This window comes from Solanum verrucosum, unplaced genomic scaffold (assembly GCF_900185275.1).
Source record: "Solanum verrucosum unplaced genomic scaffold, falcon-dt-bn FXZP01000108.1, whole genome shotgun sequence".
Taxonomy (NCBI): Eukaryota; Viridiplantae; Streptophyta; class Magnoliopsida; order Solanales; family Solanaceae; genus Solanum; species Solanum verrucosum.
Genome location: NW_026020274.1, coordinates 1,304,022 through 1,328,826, shown reverse-complemented (window position 1 = coordinate 1,328,826; position 24,805 = coordinate 1,304,022). Strand labels below are relative to the sequence as shown.

General features: G+C 35.7%; 2 protein-coding genes across 3 annotated transcripts in view; one reads left to right on the top strand and one right to left on the bottom strand.

Moving 5' to 3' along the window:
- Positions 1-24,805, bottom strand: part of LOC125834031 (uncharacterized) — a 509,901-nt gene that overhangs the window by 275,996 nt on the left and 209,100 nt on the right. Inside the window, exon 4 of one of the 2 annotated variants that reach the window (XM_049513211.1) lies at positions 4,760-4,770. The exons of the other annotated variant lie outside the window; for it this stretch is intronic. The gene's annotated coding sequence lies outside the window, so the exon portion shown is untranslated. Of the gene's footprint in view, positions 1-4,759; positions 4,771-24,805 lie in introns of those variants that run through there. 2 annotated transcript variants of the gene reach the window in all.
- Positions 18,960-20,582, top strand: LOC125834036 (cytochrome P450 71A1-like). The gene is made up of 2 exons (XM_049513215.1): positions 18,960-19,868; positions 19,959-20,582. Exons 1-2 carry the CDS (start codon positions 18,960-18,962, stop codon positions 20,580-20,582), a joined length of 1,533 nt encoding a protein of 510 aa, XP_049369172.1.

Here is a 24,805-nt window from a genome sequence, read left to right as displayed (position 1 = left end):
ATGTGAATTTCAAATTGAAACCAATATTCAGGGCTGGAAATTAAATTACAGGCCTCCAAGAAGCCCAAAAGTGGGTTGTATACATTGATACAGAAATTCAAAGAATTAAAACAGGTTGCAGGGGCTATATACACTTAGTATACAGAAATTCAGCGTATACAGGAATTTTCAGGAACAAAAATGGACCAGAGCCCAATTTTTTTAAGACAGCAGGTCCAAGTAGCCAAATGGGCCCAAAGGACCACCCCCCCCCCCCCCTCCCCCAAAAAAAAAAGAAAGGGAAAACTACATAAATGGACCATAAAATTCAAAATAATTACAAATTCATACCCAAATTCAAAGTAATTACAGCCCATACCTTTCATTTATTAAAGCTGATAATTTTCGTTTAACTGATACTAAATCAGTATCATATACTATATTGATATCATTAAAGATGGTAATTTTCGCTTAACTGATACTAAATCAGTATCATATATACTGTATTGGTATCATTAAGATTTCTAGTTCAGAAATTTCTTATTAGTCATTGATATTATAAGAGTATATTTGTATTGTTGTGGTATCATTAAGGTTTCTTGTACATAAATTACTCATTAGTCAATGATACTATAAGAGTATATATATATATATATATATATATATATATATATTATGGTATCATTAAGGTTTCTCATTCAGAATTATAGTAACATTGACTGATGAGTAATTTCTGGCTTAATGATACCACAACATGAGAGGCCCATATACTTGGCTTCGTTTGTCAGTGGAACCCTTGATCTACTCATCCCTTTGCCAAATGAACCCTTAAATTCGATGAAACTCTATTTTCTAAACCCCTCTGATCATTAATCGAGCTTATGTGGCATTAAAATGGCTAAGTTGGACAAATGTGTGACCACACGCGTTTTAAAGCGAATGCAATATTTTTATTTAAAAGTTAACAATTTTCTAAGACAAAATAATAATAATAATAATAAATAAATAAATAAAAAATCTCAAAACCTTTCTTCTTCAGCCCATCCCACCCCACCCACACCTCTTCTCTCTTCTTCTTCGGCCCCACCCCATCTTTTTTCTCTTCTTCTTCAGCCCCAACCCCACCCTTTTCTCCTCTTCTTCAGCCCCATACCCCCCCGCACCTACCCCTTTTCTATTCTTCTTCTTTGACGTACACTCTTTCACCTAATATAAAATTAAAAACAACTTTTACAAAAAAACATATCATTCACCATTTTCATAAATTTAAGATCTATTGCTTAAATTTACTTATAAATATATTTTTGGGAAAATGCATAAGTACCCCCCAGCCTATGCCCGAAATCCCAGAGACACGCCTAACCTTTACTAAGGTCCTATTACCCCCCCCCCCCCGAACTTATTTTATATGTAATATTCTACCCCTTTTTGGCCTACGTGGCACTATCTTGTGGGCCCAATTCATGTTGACAAAATTTTCAAGGATAGTGCCACGTAGGCCAAAAAGGGGTAGAATATTATAGATAAATTAAGTTCGGGGGGTAATAGGACCTTAGTAAAGGTTAGGTGTGTCTCTGGGATTTCGGGTATAGGCTGGGGGGGTACTTATGCATTTTCCCTATATTTTTCCCAACTTGAAGTTTTTTTTGTTATTTTTATCAAATTTAAATAAATAGAATCTAAAGCATGGCAAGAGCTAATTACAATCTATCATATTTTATGATTGAGAAAACTTTTGAGTGTGAACTGTGAAGAAAGATGAAAATGACGATTTATTTTTTTGGGGTGAGGCGTAGAGGGTGGGAGGGAATGAAGAAGATGAAGTAGTAAGGGGGAAAGAGAGAGAGAAAATTGCACTTTTATTAGTTAAGAACATATGTTTACTAATTAATATATTTTTAAAAGACAATATATATGTTAAATATTCAATTTAATGTCCTTTATAAAGACTCTTATTTGTCTGCCCCATTGCCATCCCTAACCCCATTCATATTATATGTAGCACTATCTTCTTCGTTCAACATTCGCCCTGTATACGATCCACCGCCGCGGCTACTGTAAATCCTTTCACAAAGATCCGCAATCTCTCCCGAAAAACTCGGGTCCTGACCCGCATACCAAGCGTTAACTAATGGGTTCGTTGATACCTCTGCAATTTCATGAGCAATCACACTTATCATTCCGTCAACACCCACGTCGTTGTTCGGGGATTTCATAGCTTTGAAACCGGCATGTAACTGGGTACGGAAAACGGGTATGCGCAAGTACCCGGATAGAGTTTAGCGGAGTTACCCATCCAAGCGTACGGTAAAGTGTAACAAACAAATGACTATTATCATCTACAATCTTAGCTAGCTTGTCTTCTTCTACCTTTTGGGTCTTTTAATTGACTTAGGATATTTTAGAGGGAATCGAGTGGGTATTGGATTTATGGGGCGGGTTATTAGCTTATGGGTTAAAAGCAATGGTCAAATGGGTAGTTGCTTAGGATTTAGACACGTGTACAGAATGAGGGGGCCGTTAGTGAGAGGGGTATGTGTGTACCGATAATTGGACGGTAGGGACTGAGATGGATGCAAAGTATAACGGAGGGCACAGACGTACCATTTATCAAAGTTCGAGGGTAAATTTGTCCTTTTTTCCATTAATTAATGATATTGAGGCTTAATTGATTAATCAATTTTTTTATTAGTTTCTTGTGGCTTTTATAAATTATCCTTTTATATACTTAAATTAAACATGTGCCAATATATTAGTGTGCTATAAATTGAAGTGAATACAAAAAACTTTTAAAAAAAAAGAAAAAGGAGAGGCGCAGGTCACCTTTAGACTTCTAAGGGGCATGGACCTTGCGCCTTCTTTTTTAAGAATTTATTTTCACGAAAAAACTAAAAAGACGTCAGCTTGCGCCTTGTAAGGCGCATAAGGAGTTGCACCTTGGTTCCTTAATTTACACGGTAGGGGCGTTTACCCTACCGTTTAAATGTTCCCCTTTTGGTTACAAATTTATTTTTGTTGCCCTTTTGAAATTATTGGTCAATTTTTTTACCCTTTGGGCTCTAGACTCGTGAATTGATGATAATTACATGGTGTAATTACAAGTTAATTACTTTTTAATTTCTTCTTTTTATTTCTATTTTTTCGTTTTAATGTATTTTTTATTTTTTTATTTCAAAATTCTTTTTGATATTTAATATTCTAATATTTTCTAAAAATATTTTTTATATTATTTATATTCATTTCCTTCTTATTCTCAACCTTTACTTTATGTGATTCCATGCAATTTCTCATAATATCTAAAAAAAATCATTGGTATAATTTTGTTAGTATTTTAATTTTTAATCAAGGTAGAATTCATTATTGAATAAAGTTATGGAGTTACGTTTTCCTTTTCTTTTAAATCATATTTATGTATGTTATGTTGAAATTTGACATAAGAGTATTATGTTAAATTTTTTGTGTTTGAATTTAGAACTTATGATATATTTTCAATTTCGTTTGTTTTAGGAATATTGACTCGATATTTTACATTGAAAGCTATTTTTTTAAAGTTAGACTTGATATATTTTCTTTTTGTCAAATGTTTTATAATTTTATGACATTATATTTATAATATTAATTTCATTTTATCAAACATGCATTTCATGATGTTCATAGAAATTATGTATTTTTAGTTCTGATGATTATTTAAATAAAAAACTATACTAAATTTAAAAATATAAATTATTTTTTAATAATATTAGTTAAGAACATATGTTTACTAATTAATATATTTTTAAAAGACAATATATATGTTAAATATTCAATTTAATATCCTTTATAAAGACTTTTATTTGTCTAATATAAATTTCTAATTTTAAATAATTAATTTTTATTTTAAAAATCAATATAACCTGCCCCATTGCCATCCCTAACCCCATTCATAGTATATGTAGCACTATCTTCTCCGTTCAACATTCTCCCTGTATACGATCCACCGCCGCCGCTACTGTATATCCCTTCACAAAGATCCGCAATCTCTCCCGAAAAACTTGGGTCCTGACCCGCATAGCAAGCGTTAACTAATGGGTTCGTTGATACCTTTGCAATTTCATGAGCAATCACGCTTATCATTTCGTCAACACCCATATCGTTGTTCGGGGATTTCATAGCTTTGAAACTCGGCATGTAACTGGGTACGAAAAACGGGTATGCGCAAGTACCCGGATAGAGTTTAGCGGAGTTACCCACCCAAGCGTACGGTAAAATGTAACAAACAAATGACTATTATCATCTACAATATTAGCTAGCTTGTCTTCTTCTACCTTTTGGGTCTTTTAATTGACTTAGGATATTTTAGAGGGAATCGGGTGGGTATTGAATTTATGGGGCGGGTTATTAGCTTATGAGTTAAAAGCAATGGTCAAATGAGTAGTTGCTTAAGATTTAGACACGTGTACAGAATGAGGGGGCCGTTAGTGAGAGGGGTATGTGTGTACCGATAATTGGACGGTAGGGACTGAGATGGACGCAAAGTATAACGGAGGGTACAGACGTACCATTTATCAAAGTTCGAGGGTAAATTTGTCCTTTTTTCCATTAATCAATGATATTGAGGCTTAATTGATTAATCAATTTTTTTATTAGTTTCTTGTGGCTTTTATAAATTGTCCTTTTATATACTTAAATTAAACATGTGCCAATATATTGGTGTGCTATAAATTGAAGTGAATGCAAAAAACTAAAAAAAAAAAAAAGGAAAGGTGCAGGTCAACTTTAGACTTGTAAGGCGCATGAACCTTGCGCCTTCCTTTTTTAAAGAATTTACTTTCACGAAAAAACTAAAAAGACGTCAGCTTGCGCCTTGTAAGGCGCATAGGGAGTTGCACCTTGCTACCCTAATTTACACAGTAGGGGCGTTTACCCTACCGTTTAAATGTTCCCCTTTTGGTTACAAATTTATTTTTGTTGCCCTTTAGAAATTTTTGATCAATTTTTTTGCCCTTTAGGCTCCAGACTCGTGAATTGTTGATAATTACATGGTGTAATTACAAGCTAATTACTTTTTAATTTCATCTTTTTATTTCTATTTTTCCGTTTTAATGTATTTTTTTATTTCAACATTCTTTTTTATTTTTATTAATCTAATATTTTCTAAAAATATTTTTTATATTATTTATCTTTCATTTCCTTCTTATTCTCAACCTTTACTTCATGTGATTCCATGCAATTTCTCGTAATATCTAAAAAAAATCATTAGTATAATTTTGTTAATATTTTAATTTTTAAGTAAAGTAGAATTCATTATTGAATAAAGTTATGGAGTTACGATTTCCTTTTCTTTTAAATCATATTTATGTATGTTATGTTGAAATTTGACATAAGAGTATTATGTTAAATTTTTTGTGTTTGAATTTAGAACTTATGATATATTTTCAATTTCGTTTGTTTTAGGAATATTGACTCGATATTTTACATTGAAAGTTATTTTTTTAAAGTTAGACTTGATATTTTTTTTTTTGTCAAATGTTTTATAATTTTATGACATTATATTTATAATATTAATTTTTTTTTATCAAACATGCATTTCATGATGTTCATAGAAATTATGTATTTTTAGTTTTTATGATTATTTAAATAAAAAACTATACTAAATTAAAAAATATAAATCATTTTTTTTTTATAATATTAGTTAAGAACATATGTTTACTAATTAATATATTTTTAAAAGACAACATATATCTTAAATATTCAATTTAATATCCTTTATAAAGACTCTTATTTGTCTAATATAAATTTCTAATTTTAAATAATTAATTTTTATTTTAAAAATCAATACAACCTTATTATTACACTTGTTCAACCAAACAACACATGTGTTATTAGTAATTACATTGTGGCAAATAAACATGTATGTGTAATTACTAGGCTAGTAATTACTACTCTAGTATTCACATTAATTCCAATTAGCAAATGGCTTTCCAAACATGCCCTCATTATGAACCAGAGAGGATATTATTTAATTAAAGATAAGTTAGAAAAAATAATTATTTTGAATTTTTAGGGGTCGTTTGGTGTTAGGGATAAAAATAAATAGTCGTGAGATAAGAAAATAGTGTGGTTGGATAAGTTATTCCAAAATAACTAAGCCTATCATCCCGTGTCTCAACCAACTTTTTTCTTGTCTCCAAACTTCGATCCATTGTGATTCGCTTTCTTGGTATGGAGGGAAGGGATTCGTGTACTGATTGCTTGCCTTAGCTTCTATATCCCTCACTCGATAGATCTTATTTGTTAGAACGAATCCTTGCCTTCCCCACAGAGGAGATAGACTGGTCTATAAAATCCAAGTCAGCACCAGCAAAGATCTCTTGATTCCTGCAGTTATCTTCCCTGGCCTGACAGTAGTCAAGGGAAAATCACTTGAGCTTTTTCGCCTTTGCTCCTTCTTTCCGGAGCGCACTAACGGAAAACCTGAGATAATTCTTAGCTGCTGTGGAAGTTAGCGTCTTAAAGAAAGTAAGTGCGCGGTCTAACCTAACCCCCAGGGCGGACCCCAACCGAAAGGCGGCTCGGGTCGATAGTAGCCGTGGTAGTAATGCCCCGGAGCCCTACTTGTCGGCTACCCGCACTCTATAACCAGAATAGGGCTCTGGACTTAAAACCACCCGCTTTTAGAAGTCTGGAAGGCTGCATTTTCTGTAAGGATGGTAAATCATTAGGACAATCTGTATGTCCAATTTGAATCGACCTCAATGGATCCGACACTTTTCCGCCCTCTCTTCGCTCTGTACAGGAGGTTTAATTGAGGAAGCCACTTTCTTTAATGTATACTAGCTGGTCTACAAAAGCATGACGCATGACGCTTCTCCCGAGAACTGCGGAGAGGTTCTAACCGGCCTAGCCTAACCAACCGTCAATTGAATAGACAGAGAAGCCCGGTAAGCCTATCGATTCAAGCAAGTCCGACTAGTTTAGGCGCCGCCTTCCAGACTTCTAAAAGCTCTCAATTAAAAGGGAAGGTACCCCTGCGAAGGGGTTGGGTTATCATCATCAGAACAAAGATCAGTCTAGGATTTGGATCCATCCTTGTCAACAGGAGAAGGGAATAGGCCTTGAGGGTAATGTCGGAGCCTCTGCCTAGCCCACACCAAGGCGAGGCACGTCTTTTCCCCATAAAAAAAAAGTACATAGACCTGCTCACAAAGAGCTACAAGACAGCCAAAAACATTACTGCTAATAAAATGAAAGTGAACAAAGCCAAACCAATATGATATTCAATAAGCCCACTTTTTTGAGAGAAAAAACCTGAATTTGCTTTTTCGAAGGAAAAGGCATCTCACTTCTTACCCGGAATCAAGTGGCTTTCAACTCCTTTTGCCCAGGGGACATCGTCGAAGAACAATGTCGGGGACAGGGTGAGAGCCTCCCGTTGGGCTACTGACTTTATACTTCATGTTCTATTGGAAGAGAGATGAGATTCCTTCGGGACAGACTCCATTCCGAATGCCAATAAGACCACTTCCTCAATCCTGAGCATCATTTAACTCAAGAGCCTTGCGGCACTCCCACTTCTACTGGATCTCAATCTATACACTTAGTGGAGCGCGAGCTTTATAATTATTTTTTGTGAGATGGGTGCCTTCACCCGCCAATAAAAGAGAGTTTTCGCATGGGCTCATCATCTGATGCAGAATCGATGCGAGAGTGAGAAGCGAGGATTGATAGCTTTCAAGAACCAGTGGAAAGGAAAGACGCGCAGACTAAAAGTGCTCTCCGAACCGTGCTGGATAGTCACCCATCACACGGCTCTCAAACCCAACCTGTGGTGGATCCCGGGAGACAAAGCTTGGTAACCTCTTTCCCGGTCAGAGATAGGAAAGCCCCAAAAGCGGAGACCGAAGAACCGCCAGGTTGTCGAGGACACGTCTGAAGAGGAGGCGGGCGCCCTCTAAGTTGACCACCCTACCCACTAATGGACTATGAGGGGGGGGGAAGGCGAACGGGAACCGACCGAAAACCCGAACCGCTTGACTGACCCCTTCATAGTCCATTCATTAAGGTTGGGGATGGCTGGAACCAATCAGAAGTGCAAATCGCGCAAGCGAAGCCGCTTTCTTCCTGTAATAGAAGTCAAACTCAACAGCTACTTAGCCCGTAGGTTGTGCCACTGGTGACAGTGATCGAGCGATGACAACCAGGAGGTGGGCTTGGAAGCAGCCATCCTTTGAAGAAAGCGTAATAGCTCACTGGTCTAGCTCCATGGCACCGAAAATGTATCAGGGCTCAAGTGATTCACCGAAGCGATTTCTGATGTGAATTCGGCGGGTCGTCCCCCCTTTCTACGGGTTCCCCCACCGACCCAGTGACACACCAACCACGCCCCTTCTCTTTCTCCGATCATAAAGGCCCCTAATCCCTTTATTTGTCTTTCATCCCCCCTGAATAAGTAAGACCCCGCTCTTTCGAATTAAAAAAAAAAAGAGGGGCGAAGCGCCTGTTTGAAGTGGCGAAGGCCTATGCTACAGTAAGCAAAAAAGTAGGTTGAGGTTACGAAGTCACTTAGTCGTTGTAGATGACTCTATCTAAAATACAATAGGGACAGCCGTTTTCGGCTGCTCGTTTCGTTGCATAATTCAGATAGATAGAAGGGATAATGCCGCTGTTAGAACACCACACGATCTATCAGAATAGATCAGACTATCTATCAATCGATTTGAAAATAGCACGCTCATCTCGTTTTTCGTTCATTTTCGCCTTAATTTGCCTTCGTTGAACGTTGACTCTTTAGAAAACATAAAACATTAAATATCCTCATTTATTCCACATCGTGATTGAGACAGCTAGCTCTAAGATCTTTTTCATAGTTTCCCTTTAATAAGTTGTACTCATTGGTTTTGCTGAGAAATGATTGGGAGAAGGATAGTGCACCATCCATGGGAAAGAGAAAGAGGGTTTTATGGAGGGAGGGGGGGAGGGAAAAGGCTTGGGCCTACCTATCCCGAGGTTTTTCACTTTTCATTCATTGAATGACTTGATTCCCAAAGGATGAAAGAAAACTTCTAATGTACCCAGTTGCAGGTCATACACTATATCTTGCACACGAGATAGAAAAGTAAGAGTTCGGAGAGTTGTCTGACACCTATACCCCGAAATGCTCCCAGCATAGGAGCCTATGGTTCCATTCTTGTTGTTGCTGGAGGTACACATCCCTCTTCTCGGTGTGGAACGATATACGAGAAATAGATGCTCAGCCTGCAATGTCCGAGCTCTAATAAGGTATCGAGAGGGCTATCACAGTCAGGTGCCATCTTCACATTGCCTTCCCTCCAAATATGTCTCAATTCACACCTCCAATCCCTTCTCATTAGCTCTCTGATTCTCAGGATAATATTGGAAATTCCTATCCTTCTTCTTTCGCTCGTCGCTTTGGTAGGGCTACGAACACGAGTAGATAGGCGGTTAGGGGGGGAGAGGGTCGGTTGGGCCTGCCTTTTCAATCAATCTCCGGCCGGGCAGTGAAGGCTCATTTAGTAAACAGCGAGCGAGCTGCAAGCACCTACTCCTATCAAAATGAAAAGCAGCAAGCGGAGCCCTTATAGCAATAGCAAACGGCCTACTTATAGCCGAAGTAAGGAGATTAAACTCTCGGATGAGACTAAGCAGCTACCGACCGTTCCGACGGACAGAGACCTAAATTTCCATTAGATTCATTCCTAAGCTTGCTTTGTTGCAGCAAGATGATCAGTCCGAGAGTGCTGGAGAGAAGAGAAGAGTGCATAACCGCATGGATAAGCTCACACTAACCCGTCAATTTGGGATCCAAATTAGAGATTTTCCTTGGGAGGTATCGGGAAGGATTTGGAATGGAATAATATCGGTTCACCAACGGAATGGGAGAAAGGAGAAAGTTTTTAAGCTCGCTGAGTTGGATGAGAGTGAGAATAGAAAGGAAGCCGGGAGGAAGAATGGAGTATAGCATTACCTCTAGAGTACAACCCTACTCCTGCGCCAGATCTAGAGAAAATAGGGCAATGAGTTGTTAGAATGAATGATGGGCGAAAGGTAGTTGTAGAGGAGCGGAAAGCCACTTGACTGTAAGGAGAGGAGCACCCCCTGTTTTTTTCTTTCCCTCATAAGCCTCTGCTACTTCCATAACATGGGCCTTTGACGTGTTCCCCCATATAGGTTTTTGAGACCCTTTCTGATTCCTTCACCCAATCTCATGAGAAACAAGCCCAGCAGGCCCTGCCTTAACCTGTCATCAAACAGCCAGCCTTCACCAGGCTGCTGGCATTGCTAAATGCTCCGCCACGAAGCAAGCTCCCGAACTGGAAGATCATTTCGAGATCTTCGAACATATTCGAGGGTTCAATGTTACTATTGTAACTTCGGCCAACACACAAGATGAGACCTTCGCCGTAGACTTAAAATGATGGGAATCCTATCGAGAAAAGAGAGGATTTGCAAGAAAAAGTCGAATAGACTGGGACCTGCACTATGAGCAAGCTGTGCGAAAAACCGCTTCTTTTTTCCGGTTCCGAAACAACTTGGGCGAAATAGGGTTCGCCAAGTTAGCGAGTGTGAGAACAAAAATTCGAGCATTCACTTTATTTTTCGGTTCCAGCCTCTCCTTCGAATACATAGGGTAGGTAGGGCTGGGTGAGAAATGGTTCCCTCTTGCCAATAAACTTTCCCCGGCCTTCGATTAACCTTACTCATAAAGGGTCTTACGGTCGGGAGAACGAGACGCCATAGCCCCTACTTTCGGGAAATCCAAACGAGCAGTCCGCCCTTACAGCCTTTGATCAGTAAATTATTTAGAACTTCAGAAGATGGGGGGGCTGTCGCCGCTTGATAGAGGCAGAAGCGGGGGCCACCGGAGCTATCTGCATCGAGTCTTTCGATTGAAAGAGGAAGGGAAACAACTTCAATATGATATATGGGCGAAATTAGGAGAGTTGATGCCTAACAAGAGTGCCCAAGAAGATCGGAATCGATTCTATGATTGAATAGCAGAAGTGCTACTTAGTAGTGCTCCGAGAAATCCTTTCTTTCTCGTCCACTCAGGGGGGTGCGGACACACCTGCGCGGATTACAGGTGACAGTTACAAGTTTTCTAAGGGAGAGTGGACTAAAAAAAGGAGAAGGACACTGATCTCGTAGATGCGGTGGTTTTGCACTAGAGGTCTGCATGATTAGACCTTCTTATCACTTTTTCGACTAGCTATAAACTTCAACCTCCCTTCTCTTACTTAGATGGAGAAATAAGTAAGCAAGACGCCGCCCGACTAAACATACCAATAGTCACCAGATTCATATGAGCTACTGAGGAGTAAGCAATGATCTTCTTAAGATCGATCTGCCTTAAAGATCATTTTGGGATTGATGTCCTCTTGGAATCATGGGAAAAATCTACGGAAACGGGCACGTCGGTGGATCAGCATTGGTTTTCATTTCGCACTATCTGGTCACTGGTTTGAAGTTAGTGCTCCGTGAGTGTATAACGAACCTAATGTTCTTATTTACTTGTTGGAGATAAGAGGAAAGCCCTCTCTCGAATTCGAAGATGTAACTCAGTCTGAAATAAATAGGTAATTTATATTTAGGAAGAAGCCTGGTGAAAACTTCAATCTTGAAGCATGGGAGCTTCTTAAGATGTGCATGAACAACTGCAGGCACGACTTGTCGTCGAGACTTCTGGAAAGCACTCTTTGAACATGCTGACAGAATGCCCTCTATTTGACTAACATACTCTCTTTTGATCTCCCCCATACCTTCATATCAAAGTTGGGAATGATTGACTTTTGGATGCCTTGGGACGACTGCACGTTAGATCATAGCAGTACGACCAAATGGAGGTGGAAAGCCCTTGTATAGGTTGGGGCACCTAAAAATAGCTTTAGAAGCCAGATTAGGAAAGTCTTTCCCGAGTTTGAGCAAATGCAATGCGACATCCAGGCAAAAAAGGGCTGGGGTCCCTTTCAGCTAAGTATCCCGTTTTTTCCTTAAGGGGAGCCGAGATTCTAAATATGTGGGCCTTCATAAAAAGAATCGTAGTGAGTCATTTATTCTCAAAGCTGGTTGAGAATCGATAAGAAATCGAATGGGCATTCAAGCGCACATGAGGTGGCGGGTTTGGCTAGGTAACATAATGGAAATGTATCGGACTGCAAATCCTGGAATGACGGTTCGACCCCGTCCTTGGCCTCGAGGAGGAGCAAAGAAGTCTCAACTCCCCAATCCCGCTTGTTAAGGAAGGCGGCAAGGGCCGACGAAGGATGGAAAACGAAAGGTAGCGACTGTTTATTAAAAACACAGGACTCTGCTAAGTGGTAACACGATGTATAGAGTCTGACACCTGCCCGGTGCTGGAAGGTCGGAAGCAAAGCAGTATACAGAAAACCTCAACATCGTTTCAGTTTCACAACTGTTTTTATGAAATCGCAGCCCGCTAGGGCGGAAAATTGTAATTTTAGATCCCTTGTTCCCTTAGGTGTCACGACCCGGGAGCACCCCAAGTCGTAACAAGGCGTACTCGACCCCGAAGGGGTCTTATACGAGCCACATAGTCATTCATTGCATTCAATAATGAAAATAGTGCGGAAATAAATAAAAAACTTATTTACATCCACACATTTAAACTTCTTAAAACAACTTTAAAAACACACAGCAGAAGTCTAAGTCTCACATGGCCATCTTAGACACAGTCGCAAAACATAAGTAGGGACACGGCCCTTTACAATCAAAAGAAGTCTATTACATGAACAAAAGAACTTAAAAGTCTTGTCCTCGAATCCATGAGGACATACCAAGTCTTGGAGGAAAACAATCCAACACTTCAAACTAGCTAGGAGGGATCACTTGCCGGAACCTACACTTATAGTAAAAATATGAAGAATATGGGTTAGTACACAAAATGTACTAAGTATGATGACCATGCAAAACATGCTTAAAAAGGGACATTTTAGTTAGAAACCATGCATTATGCCACCTTTTTGAAATATCATGAACAATAGCATAAAAGACATACAAGACAAGCATAACATCAAGTAAGTCATAATATCACATTTAAACAATATCAACATGAAAACCTTTACCTTGGACTTTCACCTCAAGAAACCCTTATGCTATACCTCGTGCAATGTATGGATGGCGTCCCATACCACCATCCATACTAAGGCACCACATTTAGGTCATTTAAAGTAACTTATCATTCCTTTCTTTCACCTTTGCACAATATTCATACATAAGAGGTATATCATTAATTAAGACATGACAAGGGAAAATAACTCGTAATATAACCCAAGTATAACATGCATAACATATTAAGCATTTAAGAGCCAACATTCTTTAATAACCTCATTTAGGGTACATTCATGTCATAGTCATTAGGATTTAGAGAAACTCACTATGACCCTCTCCAAGCCTACTCGTGCAATGTATAGGTAGCATCCCATACTACTACCTACACTTTGTAGAACCTGTCAAGAAACCATAATGAAATCTCACATGATGGGAAGTAAGTGTTTAACCGACATAGACCATGAGAGCTTGTCATGGAATCCGGTGTCATGAATCCCCACACCGAAAAGAGGTGGTCTACTTGCCTAAGGAAGACCGGTATATATAGCTTAATGGATCCACTAGCTTCCTATGCGGGGCACATAGTTTATGGGATAAGGTAGACGATCATTGAAACTCATGCCTAACTGTCGGGGGAGTTTCCATCTAACCAAATCCGCTCGGTGCTTAGCCTACATTCCCATAGAATAGTTCATTACTCTGACATCATCACACATGAAAGGGTACCATAAGCCTACCGATTCAAGGTACATTATTTAACACATGAAAGGGTGCCATAAGCCTACCGATTCAAGGTACATTTAGGAAAGCTCATTAACTCCTCTTGAAAGGGTGCCATGGGCCTACCGATTCAAGTCTCATCATTAACCTTTATGGAAAGGTGCCATAGGCCTACCGAATCCAAGGTTCATTACTTATCATTAATGGAAGGGTGCCATTAGCCTACCGATCCAAGGTTCATTATAAGCATGTGTGGAAGGGTGCCATAAGCCTACCGATCCAAGGATTCAACAATCAACAATATAATCATTTATACAAGAAAATGATGCATAAGCCCTACCAATTCAAGGTATACTTTATATTGAAGAATCCTTCATATTATATCATCAACATTCATGAGTGTCATCAACACATCTCTGGATTTCCATACATCTCATAACTCAAACTTTAAAGCATCGATTCATCAATTCTCCATAGTTGGACATTTTGTCAAACACCTTGAAGGCATGTAATGGAATCAAAGAGCATGGAAAATAGGGTAGTAATTATGCAACCAAACCAGTGAACAACCTACAACAACACCTTTACATTCATAACATGATCACATTATCTCCATTGAATTCTCATTCGTATAATGTCATGATAACACTCCAATTTCTCATACTATGCCTTTAAGGCCATAAGCCTCACATACCAATACACCAACAATACACCATAAAATAAGCATGGGTAATGACATACTTCAACAATCTAAAGACCTTTAAACAAGTTTGATTCATATACATTCATTATCTAGCAACCCACTTCATAAAGGCATAAACTAGGAATAGAGAGAAATCATGGGTTCATGGAGTATTTTCATCTTAAATCGTCAATACAACAACAATATAACCATAAAGTGCCATTAGAAACCTTTTAAAACCATTTGGTGGAAGAACCCATGAGATTGAGTGAAAACCTAGATTTTTCATACTTTGAAATAACTTTGGATTTGGCTCCTTGAATGGAAAATTAGACAAGGATCAAGACCACCATACCTTTGCTATGATCTCCCACGAAATTTGATGAAGAAAGCCTTGAATCCAAAGCCCTAGCTCCCACTTCTTCTTCTTCTTAAATGGAGGATTGTAGAGAGGGAAATGTTTTTAGGGATGGGAATGAACTAATGGTATATAGGAAATAACATAAGTCTTTTAAAAAAAATGGTCCAACACTTAGAAAAAAATCAGGCGGGTGAACAATAAATGAACAGTAAAATTAGCTACTGGAATTTGCATTTTCTGCCGGACAGACTTTACGAAAATGGGCATAACTTCTTCGTCCGAACTCCGAATGAGGTGAAACGAAGTGAGTTAGGTAGCTAACTCAAAGGGCTTTCCATGGATATATTATTGGCCACCCAAATAATTTGTGTGCTAGGAGATATGACCCTCCAAAGTAGACCCTCGAAAAAGGCTTCACTTTGAAATTTCGGATTTTGATACGGTTGCTCTAAAATTTGGGTTAGACCCATTTCCCACTCAATTTGACCCCCTAAACAAGAATATGAAGTCGGATTTTCGAAAAACGAAATGGATCTTTTTATATACAGCTAAACAAGTTTCCGGTAACTTTCGAAGCACATTTTTAAGAACTTTTTGGGTCAAATTCAAATATAATCATTTCATTAAGTTCTCGACTCCAAACTCACATGTGAGGCTCTAGTTTCACTCTATCATTTTCCGAGTCGTTACATTAGGATTAGGAAACCGCTTGTGAAGAAGCAAGCTTATCCCCGCCCCGACCGGCAGCTGCTAGGTTTCCCCATCTCTTCTAAACTTCCCCCGGTCTTCGGCCTGAGCTATATGAGGCAAAAACTCATCCCACGTACGGTTCGGAGGCCGAGCCCCACCCGGTAAGCAAGCAATCTGTTATGTGGGCGCCGCAACGCACGCTGTTGGTGTGCTTCCTGCTCGCGAGGAAAGCGTTTATTCAAACAAAGGGAGCCGAAGGTTTCCCTTTCTATTTCTGTGCTGGCATTTGAGTTGTCTCCCTTTCTCTTTCAATCGAAAGACTCGACGCAGATAGCTCCGGTGGCCCCCGCTTCTGCCTCTATCAGGTGGCGACAGCCCCCCCTCTACACCCACAGATGACTATCAGTTCTGACTCTTTTTCCAAAGGAAGCGAGTGGAATATAAGACAGCGAGTAAGGGAGTGAGTCTGTGTATTGACGCAATTGGAAGATCAGGATTTCTCCCTGCCGCTCAAGCGGGATCAGATCGGGCTTTAGCGAGAACAGTTGTAATTGAATCGGGAACTAGAATAGGAATTTGGTCGGGAGCTAAGAGAGATTGGAAAGGACAACTGGAGTGCTTTCATCAAATGATGTATGTGGGCTGAGGCACTCGACGAAAGAGCTTTACAAGCGGCATTGCCCTTCTTCACTCACGCGATATTGCTGGCTCGGGCTTTCGCCCATGTGTGGTCTTCGTGTACCTCCACCTACAGGGCTGGCTGTGCCCACCATCCCCCCCGAACCGTACAAGAAATAGAAACACGTGAAATATTAGCAGAAATAGAGTTGAGATGCATATAGAATAGATGGTAGGGTTCTAAATCTCGGGAGTCGAACCAATCTATCGTTCAAGGTAACAGGGTAAGAACGAAAAGCCAAAAGTCAAGGTGCATAGCGGTCTTTTCAAGAATAGGGGAGTACAGAATAAGGGGTTTGCAAGACAAAAGAGAGGTTTTTAAGTGGAATGTTCATTATCATAATAAGTAGTCGGCTGTAGGACGGCCACCTATAGGTGGTAGGGTAGGGTGGGTGGTACCGCTCTGCGGCCAATCGCTCGCTCTAAAAAATAGACTATCCACAGTATAAATAGAGAATCCTGAGATAATTTGTTCACAACCAAACGACCCCTAATTTAGTCTAAATCACAGACTAAACATATCGTATGTTACTTGGTTAGCTTTTTACATTAGTGTTATTGAACAGTACTTGATGAAAACTACTCTCTTTGTCCATTTTTAATTGTCATGTTGTACTTTTCAAAAGTCAACTTGACTAATTTTCAAAGTTAAATTAGCTTACATTAATTTGATATTTTAAACAAAAAATTTAGATATTCAAACACTATACGAAAAATACTATAAATTTCATTTTTTTACAAATCAATATGATAAAAAAATATATTATAAAATGTTAATCAAAACCTAAATGAACTATATTATTTATTTATGAGTTTTATATCTAAATTATATATCAGACGGTTTTTATTTTCTTAATTGAACCATCACCATTTATGTATTAAAAAAATACACTTAGTTGAGTAAATGATGATAGTTTTGATGAAAATGGAAACAACAGATAGTTGGCCTAAGTGATGCTCATCAGTGTCGGGACAACGCCAAAAAAGGAATAAATAGGTGGTTCAGTATAGTTTTAAGTAAAAAAAAAAAAAAGAGTTTGTTAATTATATACTATATTTTGATGGTTGAGTGACGAAGGAGAAGAGAGATAGCATCCCGACTGGCTAGCGATGAGGGGAAAAGAATCCCAATGTATGGTCCTAATTTAAACACGCCACCTACTAAAAAAGAAAATTATTATAATTAAAAATGGACGGAGATAATATAATGGAAGGACGAAATTAGAAAGTTCTTCAGAATAAAATATCTGTCCAAAATAAAATAAAACATAGGTCTGAATTATAGGTCAGCGTCAGACCCCCTAACCTCGTCTACCTTATTTAAAATTTTCGAAATTAAAGTTTTTCCTTCACATGTTCTCTCTCACTCTATCTCATTGGAATTTTCCTTTGTCCTATTGATTGTCATTCCTAGTAAGGGCTCGTTTGGTCATGCGATATAAAATTATGAAATAAAATTATAATATGAAATTCGGAGATAAAATCGAAGCTTAATTTAGATATGTAATTTGGAATTTTCTTTTTGTATATTTTCATAGTAACATACGAATCTCATAATTTGTAAGACTAAAAATTGTCCCAAACTATACGAATTTATTCAATCTTACCAAATAAACAAAAAGATTTAAAATCGCATAATAAATTATTCCACAGTCATTGTGGTCAGTCTTATTCACTCAATATAGATGAAAAACTATTTTTTTATTAAACATTAAAGTAGTAGTAATAAATTTGGTGATAAATAAATTTAATAAAACATAATGAATTTGATGAATATAAATGATAAAATAGGAATTGATTTAAAGTAATAATAAATTTTATATTGGTGAGAATAATAAATTTTAAAAAGTAATGATATGATTATTAATTTTATTTACATATGAAATAAATGGCTAGCAAATATAATTATGGGTTTTTTTAACAAAATATAAACTTATGGATCAATTTTTATATTTGAAAAATCTCAAATCATGATTTTTGGAGAATATGAAATTTCATCTACTGATATGAAATCAGCATATCCAAACATTAATTTCATATCGTGATATGATACCTGCAATAGTCGAACGCCTACTAAATATCTCATGTATGTACATACAATTGGGCATCATCTATGAAAGTTGATTTGTGTGGAGAGAACGCAGCGAATTTAGAGGAGGACAGTGATAAGACTTATGCTACGTCGTACTATTTTGTGATTGAATTTACAACCATTCAAATATTATTTTTCACCGAAAAAAAATAACGAGACTTATTATTTAGGATAATCATTAATCTGGAAAATGACAAAATAAAGATACTTTATATAATTTCTAAGAATTTTAATCTATACGCACGTAACATTAACTTGACAAAATAAATAAATTTTATATTATCTATGCATAGAAGTTCAATTTAATATTTAGTAGTTTTTCAAAATGATGCTTAAACTCTATTATGCCATTCTTGTCTTAACTTTTACCCCTTAGATCCATATTAAGTGGTATTTTTTGCTTGAACTCACCCTTTAATAAAATGTCTATATGCTTATAATAAAATAGTAAGGAGTAGTTTTACTAATTAAACCATACCTATATATATCTTTTCTTAGTCACTTTAACAAAATAGGGTAAATTTGAAAGAAAATAATTACCGTAATATATTATTGATAATGTGAAACACCGTTTATTTTGAATAACATTCCGAAGGTAAAAACTTACCACTTAAAGCAAATTGCCTTATAAATATTCCTCAAACTTTCTTGAATTATTATATCTATTCAACTTCAGTCACTTAATATCAAAGATGGAGATCTCTTGGGTTTTCATAGTGTTTGGGTCATGGCTACTAGCATTAGCTTTTGTCTTAAAAATATTCAACCATCCCAAAAGGAAAGTACCACCAGGTCCAAAGCCATGGCCAATTATTGGCAATTTGAACCTCCTTGGTTCACTCCCACATGAGTCTTTGCACCATCTTTCACAAAAATATGGAGATTTAATGCTACTAAAGTTCGGTTCGAAGCCTGTTTTGGTAGCATCATCTCCAGAAATGGCTAAAGAGATATTGAAAACACATGATGCTATCTTTGCATCTCGTCCCGCATTAGCTGCTGGTAAGTACACTAGTTATAACTACTCAGACATGACATGGGCACCTTACGGTGCATATTGGCGTCAAGCTAGAAAAATTTACCTAACTGAGATATTTAGTCCCAAGAGGCTTGATTCATTAGAGTATATTCGTATTGAGGAAAGACAAACTTTAATTTCTCGTCTTTTTCCTCACTCAGGAAAGCCAATTTTTCTTAGAGACCATTTACCTCGATTTACTCTTCGTACTATAAGTAGGTTGGTTATGAGTGACAAATATTGTAGTGATCAGTCAAACTCAGATACTTCATCAATAGTAACACTTGAAAGATTGCAATGGATGTTGGATGAGTGGTTTGTTCTAGGTGGGGTGATTAATCTTGGAGATTGGATACCTTTGTTTAGTTGGTTTGACTTGCAAGGATACGTAAAGCGAATGAAGGCCTTAGGGAAGAATTTCACAGAATTTTACAAATATGTACTTGACGATCACAACGCAACAAAGATGCAAACAACAGGGGATTTTGTTCCAAAGGACATGGTTGATGCTCTGTTGCACCTTTCTAATGACCCTAATCTTGAAGTTAAACTTACTTCTGATCACATGATGGGGCTAATAAATGTAAGTTCACTTATTTTTTATTCAAGTAGATAGACTATTTTCTTAATTTGTTGTTGATACTTGGTATTTTTCGCTATATATCAATGGCAGAATTTGCTAGCTGGTGGAACAGATACTGCAGCAGCAACAATAGAATGGACATTTCAAGAACTTTTGAGGCGACCAAACATCATCGACAAGGCACGCCAAGAACTTGACAGAGCCATTGGAAAAGAACGATGGGTAGAAGAAGAAGACTTTTCTAAGCTACCTTATATAGATGCCATAATCAAAGAGTCATTTAGACTTCATCCTTTATGTACATTGCTTCCTCCCCATTACTCCATTGAGGATTGTAATGTTGCTGGTTATGACATACCAAAAGGGACAACTGTTTTTGTAAACGCATGGTCTTTAGGAAGAAATCCAGAGTATTGGGATAGGGCAGAAGAGTTCATTCCAGAAAGATTCATAGAAAATAACATAGACATGAAAGGACAAAATTTCGCATTGTTACCATTTGGTTCAGGAAGGAGGAGGTGCCCGGGGTATAGCCTTGGTATGAAGGTTGTTCGAACAACAATGGCTAACTTGTTGCATGGATTCAATTGGAAATTAGCAGGAGATATGAGGCCAGTAGATATAAGCATGGAGGAGATTTATGGATTGACTACACACCCAAAAAAGCCGATATCTTTGATCATGGAACCAAGACTTCCCCTACCTCTTTATTAGTCCTTGACTTAAATTTTAGTTTTATACTTTTATTTCTAGTTATCTCAAACTCTCAGTTATTCTACAATGTGTCAGTATTTGTTTTTGAGCAAGAAGCAATGGTTCATTTAGTGTTTCACCTTGTTTTCAAGTATTCAGTGATTTCTTTGTGTCAAATCTTATCAGTTAAACCAATAAGCCAATATCTTAATGATTTTATAACGATTTAGCATGTCTAGAAATCGATAGCCAATATCTTGAATCGATAAACTTCAAGACCAAACCGAACCAACCAAGCATCTATGCCGGCAACCAAATCGTATGATTAAAACGTGATTTGTAAGAGTGTACAAATAGAGTGCTTTTTTCCTAAAATATTGAGATTAACAACAACTTCCTCTTATTGTCCTTATTAGTTATAGATGAATCAAAGTAGTACTTGTTGAAGTTGAAAAAAACTACTACTACTACTTGCCAATGTGCCTATTAATTAGAGGACTTGGAAACAATAATCTAAACAGCCAACTTTTGACTTACACAAGTGGGCTATCCAAGTCGGTCCACATTTTTATGTCTAATCTTTTTTAGGGAGAATTGTATGAAGTAGCAAATTATTAACTTAAATTAAATGTTATAGCCATAGTTTATTTTAATTGTAATTCGCAGCAAACGTCCCTTTTTTTGTCATCTGATTTGATATACAATTAGCTATTTTTGGTATACAATTAACCATTTTATACATTTCGGTATAAAATATATATAATGCGTTTTTGTTTGTATAAAGCGAGAGAAAACTGTATATACAAATACAAATACATATATTTTCGTCATATACACTTATAATTATACAAATACAGATCTTATTATACAAATTACAATGTAAAAATGAATTTATACAAAACTGAACAATTTGTATAAAATTGGATGTTTGTAGCGAATTATACAAATCAAAGCTCCATAACAAACATAAAATTTGATATGGTGCGCAATTATGCAAACTATATCTATAACATACAAATATGATTTTTATGTTTGATATATGTGAAAGTTGATCATCTTTTTATTAGACGTTTGTTTGTCTTTCACGGTATTCAGGCCTGATTTTTTTATAAGACATGTGGCTTATGCGATACTCATACCTTATCTTCTTATTAGACGTGTGATATTTGCAATACTTATGCCTAATCTTCTTATTAGATATGTGATTTTTGTGGTACTCTTGTTCAATCTTCTTATTAGACGTGTGACTTCAATCGTAACTTTATCTTTTTTTTCTATTAAGAATCGTTGATTCGCAGACAACTTATAACGGGATTATAATGCAAGAATTGTCATATCAAAATTAATAATTCTGAAATATTATTATCTCATATATTATAAGAGACGTACAAAATATTACTCTCCACGAGAACTACTCAATATTTCAGTATAACGTATGAATTATTATTTTTTCTTTGCCTTAAGTTAACCTAGCTACATCCATCGTTATGGTAGTTTTAGCCAAAAAAGATATTAGGTCAAGTTTCTAGTGTGCCTAGGAAACCGTCATACAAATTGATTTTTTTTCATAAGATTCTAGCTAGAGATGGGGTACTAATTGTGTATAACAATTGAGGTTGTTCACTTAATTTTGCTATGATAAATTACATAAATACTAGCAAAAAATTCATTATCACAGAACAATTTTTTGAATTACATAATTTGATATTTTTCCTATATATGAGGTAGCTAGTTATATTTCTTCCTTAATTTAAGTATGAATTATGCTTATCATTCTAAATAAGTGAGAGTTCCTCAATCCGACGAAAACAATGAAAAACCGCCACGTAGGTCAGCATAAAAGTCCAATGGAAAACCGCCACGTAGGTCAGCTTAAGAGTCCGCCCATCTTTTCCTTTGGCTTTACCTCAAGCCGAAAAATGTGGGCCCTTGTTTCTGCCTATTTCACGTTTTTCAATTTTTCTTTTCGTTATCCAATTGCCCATTAACAATTCACATTTCCTTCTTTATTTGTTCCTCATAGTTGCTTTTTTATTTCTTCCTTGAAAATTTAACATTTTCAAATTTAATTACTTCATTTATTATATTTTAGCTACAAAATATTGTAGAAAGAAATTAAATTTTCTAAAAAGATTTAGTTGATTCTTAAAATTTTATCATTGTCACATGAATTTAAACAAATAGAATAAAATATATTATTAAAATTTACATAAGAAATACTATAAATTACAATAATTAGCAACTGAAAATAATTTTAAATCATATTGGAAATTTGGTTGGCTAATTAAAATAAAAGAAGTATCATATATTATTTGACAATGGCATCAAAAGTTCTAGAATTCACAATAAATTAACAACTAAAAATATTTATGATTATTCACGTGAATTAGAACATGAATAACATATATTATTTAAAAATGATGCGCAAAAAGTACTATAAATCACAACAAATTAATAACCTCAAATATACATAAAAAATACTATAAATTACAATAATTAGGAACTTAAAAAATCTCTCTCTCAACCAATACAAAATATTAATAACCCACATAATTTGCATAAGAAATTCCAAGTTAATTTATTCTTTCTGTAAATTTAAATTTTAAAATCGTTCTCCCCATTAATTAGAGTCTCACTCTTCTCTTAAGTCAGTGGATATGTTCAGAAATGATACATCTCTTTTACATGAAAGTAAATAAATTATAATTACATTTAGCTCTTAATAATTATATATCAAGTATATTATTTGGTGGAAATCAATTAAAATTAAAATTTATATGTACATTTAAATTTTGTGGTATATATCAAATATATTAAAATATTTTTAAATTTTGTGATCTTAAATATGCTATACAAAAAAAATAAAATTCAAAGGTTATTATCTTTTTAAAATGAAATAAAAAACAAGTTCATATAAATCGAAACGGAGGGAATATATTTTTAAAATGAAATATATATATATATATATATATGCAATTGTTAGAAAGAGCTTCCACAAATATATTTTAAAAAATTCTTTTGTCTTCCTTATATTAATTTGTGCGTATATGTGGACTTTTAAAGATTTGAACATTTTAATATAGAAATATAATTATTTGAAAACTTTAGTACTTTTTTTTTATTATTATTTGTCATATATTTGAGAATTGCATTTATTACCAAAAAAAAAAAAAGTTTAAAATCACAATTTAACAATTTAAGATATATTTTTTTTAACAAAAAAAATAGTTAAAAACCATATAGAAAATTTGATTGACTCTCTAATATCATATCGAAACAAAAAAAGTAACATATATTGTTTGAAAATAACGTAAAAAGTACTAGGAATCACAGTAAAATAACAACTAAAAATATGTGAGAATCATATAGGAAATTTAGTTGACTTTCCTAAAATCACTTGTGTCGCGTAAAATGGAACATAAGGAGTAATATGTACTATTTGAAAATGTCATAAAAGGTACTATAAATCACTATAAATTAACAATTTAAAATATTTTAAAAAAATAACACATACAAAAAATTTAGTTGACTCTTCAAATTTCATTTGTGTCACATAAATTGAGACAAAAAAAATATATGTAAAGCCCGCGCTGGCGCGGGCACCTCATATCCTAGTATAAGTAGAACTATTACTCCAGTTGGACAGCCCATACATGCTTTGGAATTTGACAGGTCAAGTTAGCTAGGTTCATTTATTTTTTTGTGGACTAGAAAACAGTCAGCCCAACTCACCAATACATGGGTTGTGAGTGGTGCCGGTCAGCCCATTTTTTAAGACAAAATTTTAGAAATAACAAACATAATAGATATAATAAGGTTCTAAAGCTATAGTTTTGAATGTTGACACCTAATTTTGACCCTCCCCAATAAGAATTAACTTTCGAGCTTCTTAATTTCCAATGATTTGGGATAATTAGTTTTACAAAAGTTTAAAATTTTATTTTTTTTAAGTTTTGAAGCAATTTTAGTCTTTTTTTTTTAGTTTTAAAACAATGTATATATTTTTATATAATTTTTGTATGTAATTATTACATTTTTTACGAACATTCAAAAAAATCATTTCAAGAAGATGTTACTTTTTTTTAATGCTTTGTTAATTAGCTCACTTAATAGTAGTTTATATTTTTGAATCAATTATTTCACAAGTAAGTTAATTATTTTATTTTGTTAAGATTAAGAAGCTTGTAAATTAATTATATTAATTCATCCTATTTAATTATTAGCCGAATTTGTCCAAATTAGCC

Bases quoted from the DNA above. Each gene is read 5' to 3' on its own strand.
- LOC125834036 (XM_049513215.1), top strand. From the start codon at position 18,960: ATGGAGATCTCTTGGGTTTTCATAGTGTTTGGGTCATGGCTACTAGCA. The intron at 19,869-19,958 runs GTAAGTTCACTT...TATCAATGGCAG, and splicing joins ACATGATGGGGCTAATAAAT to AATTTGCTAGCTGGTGGAAC.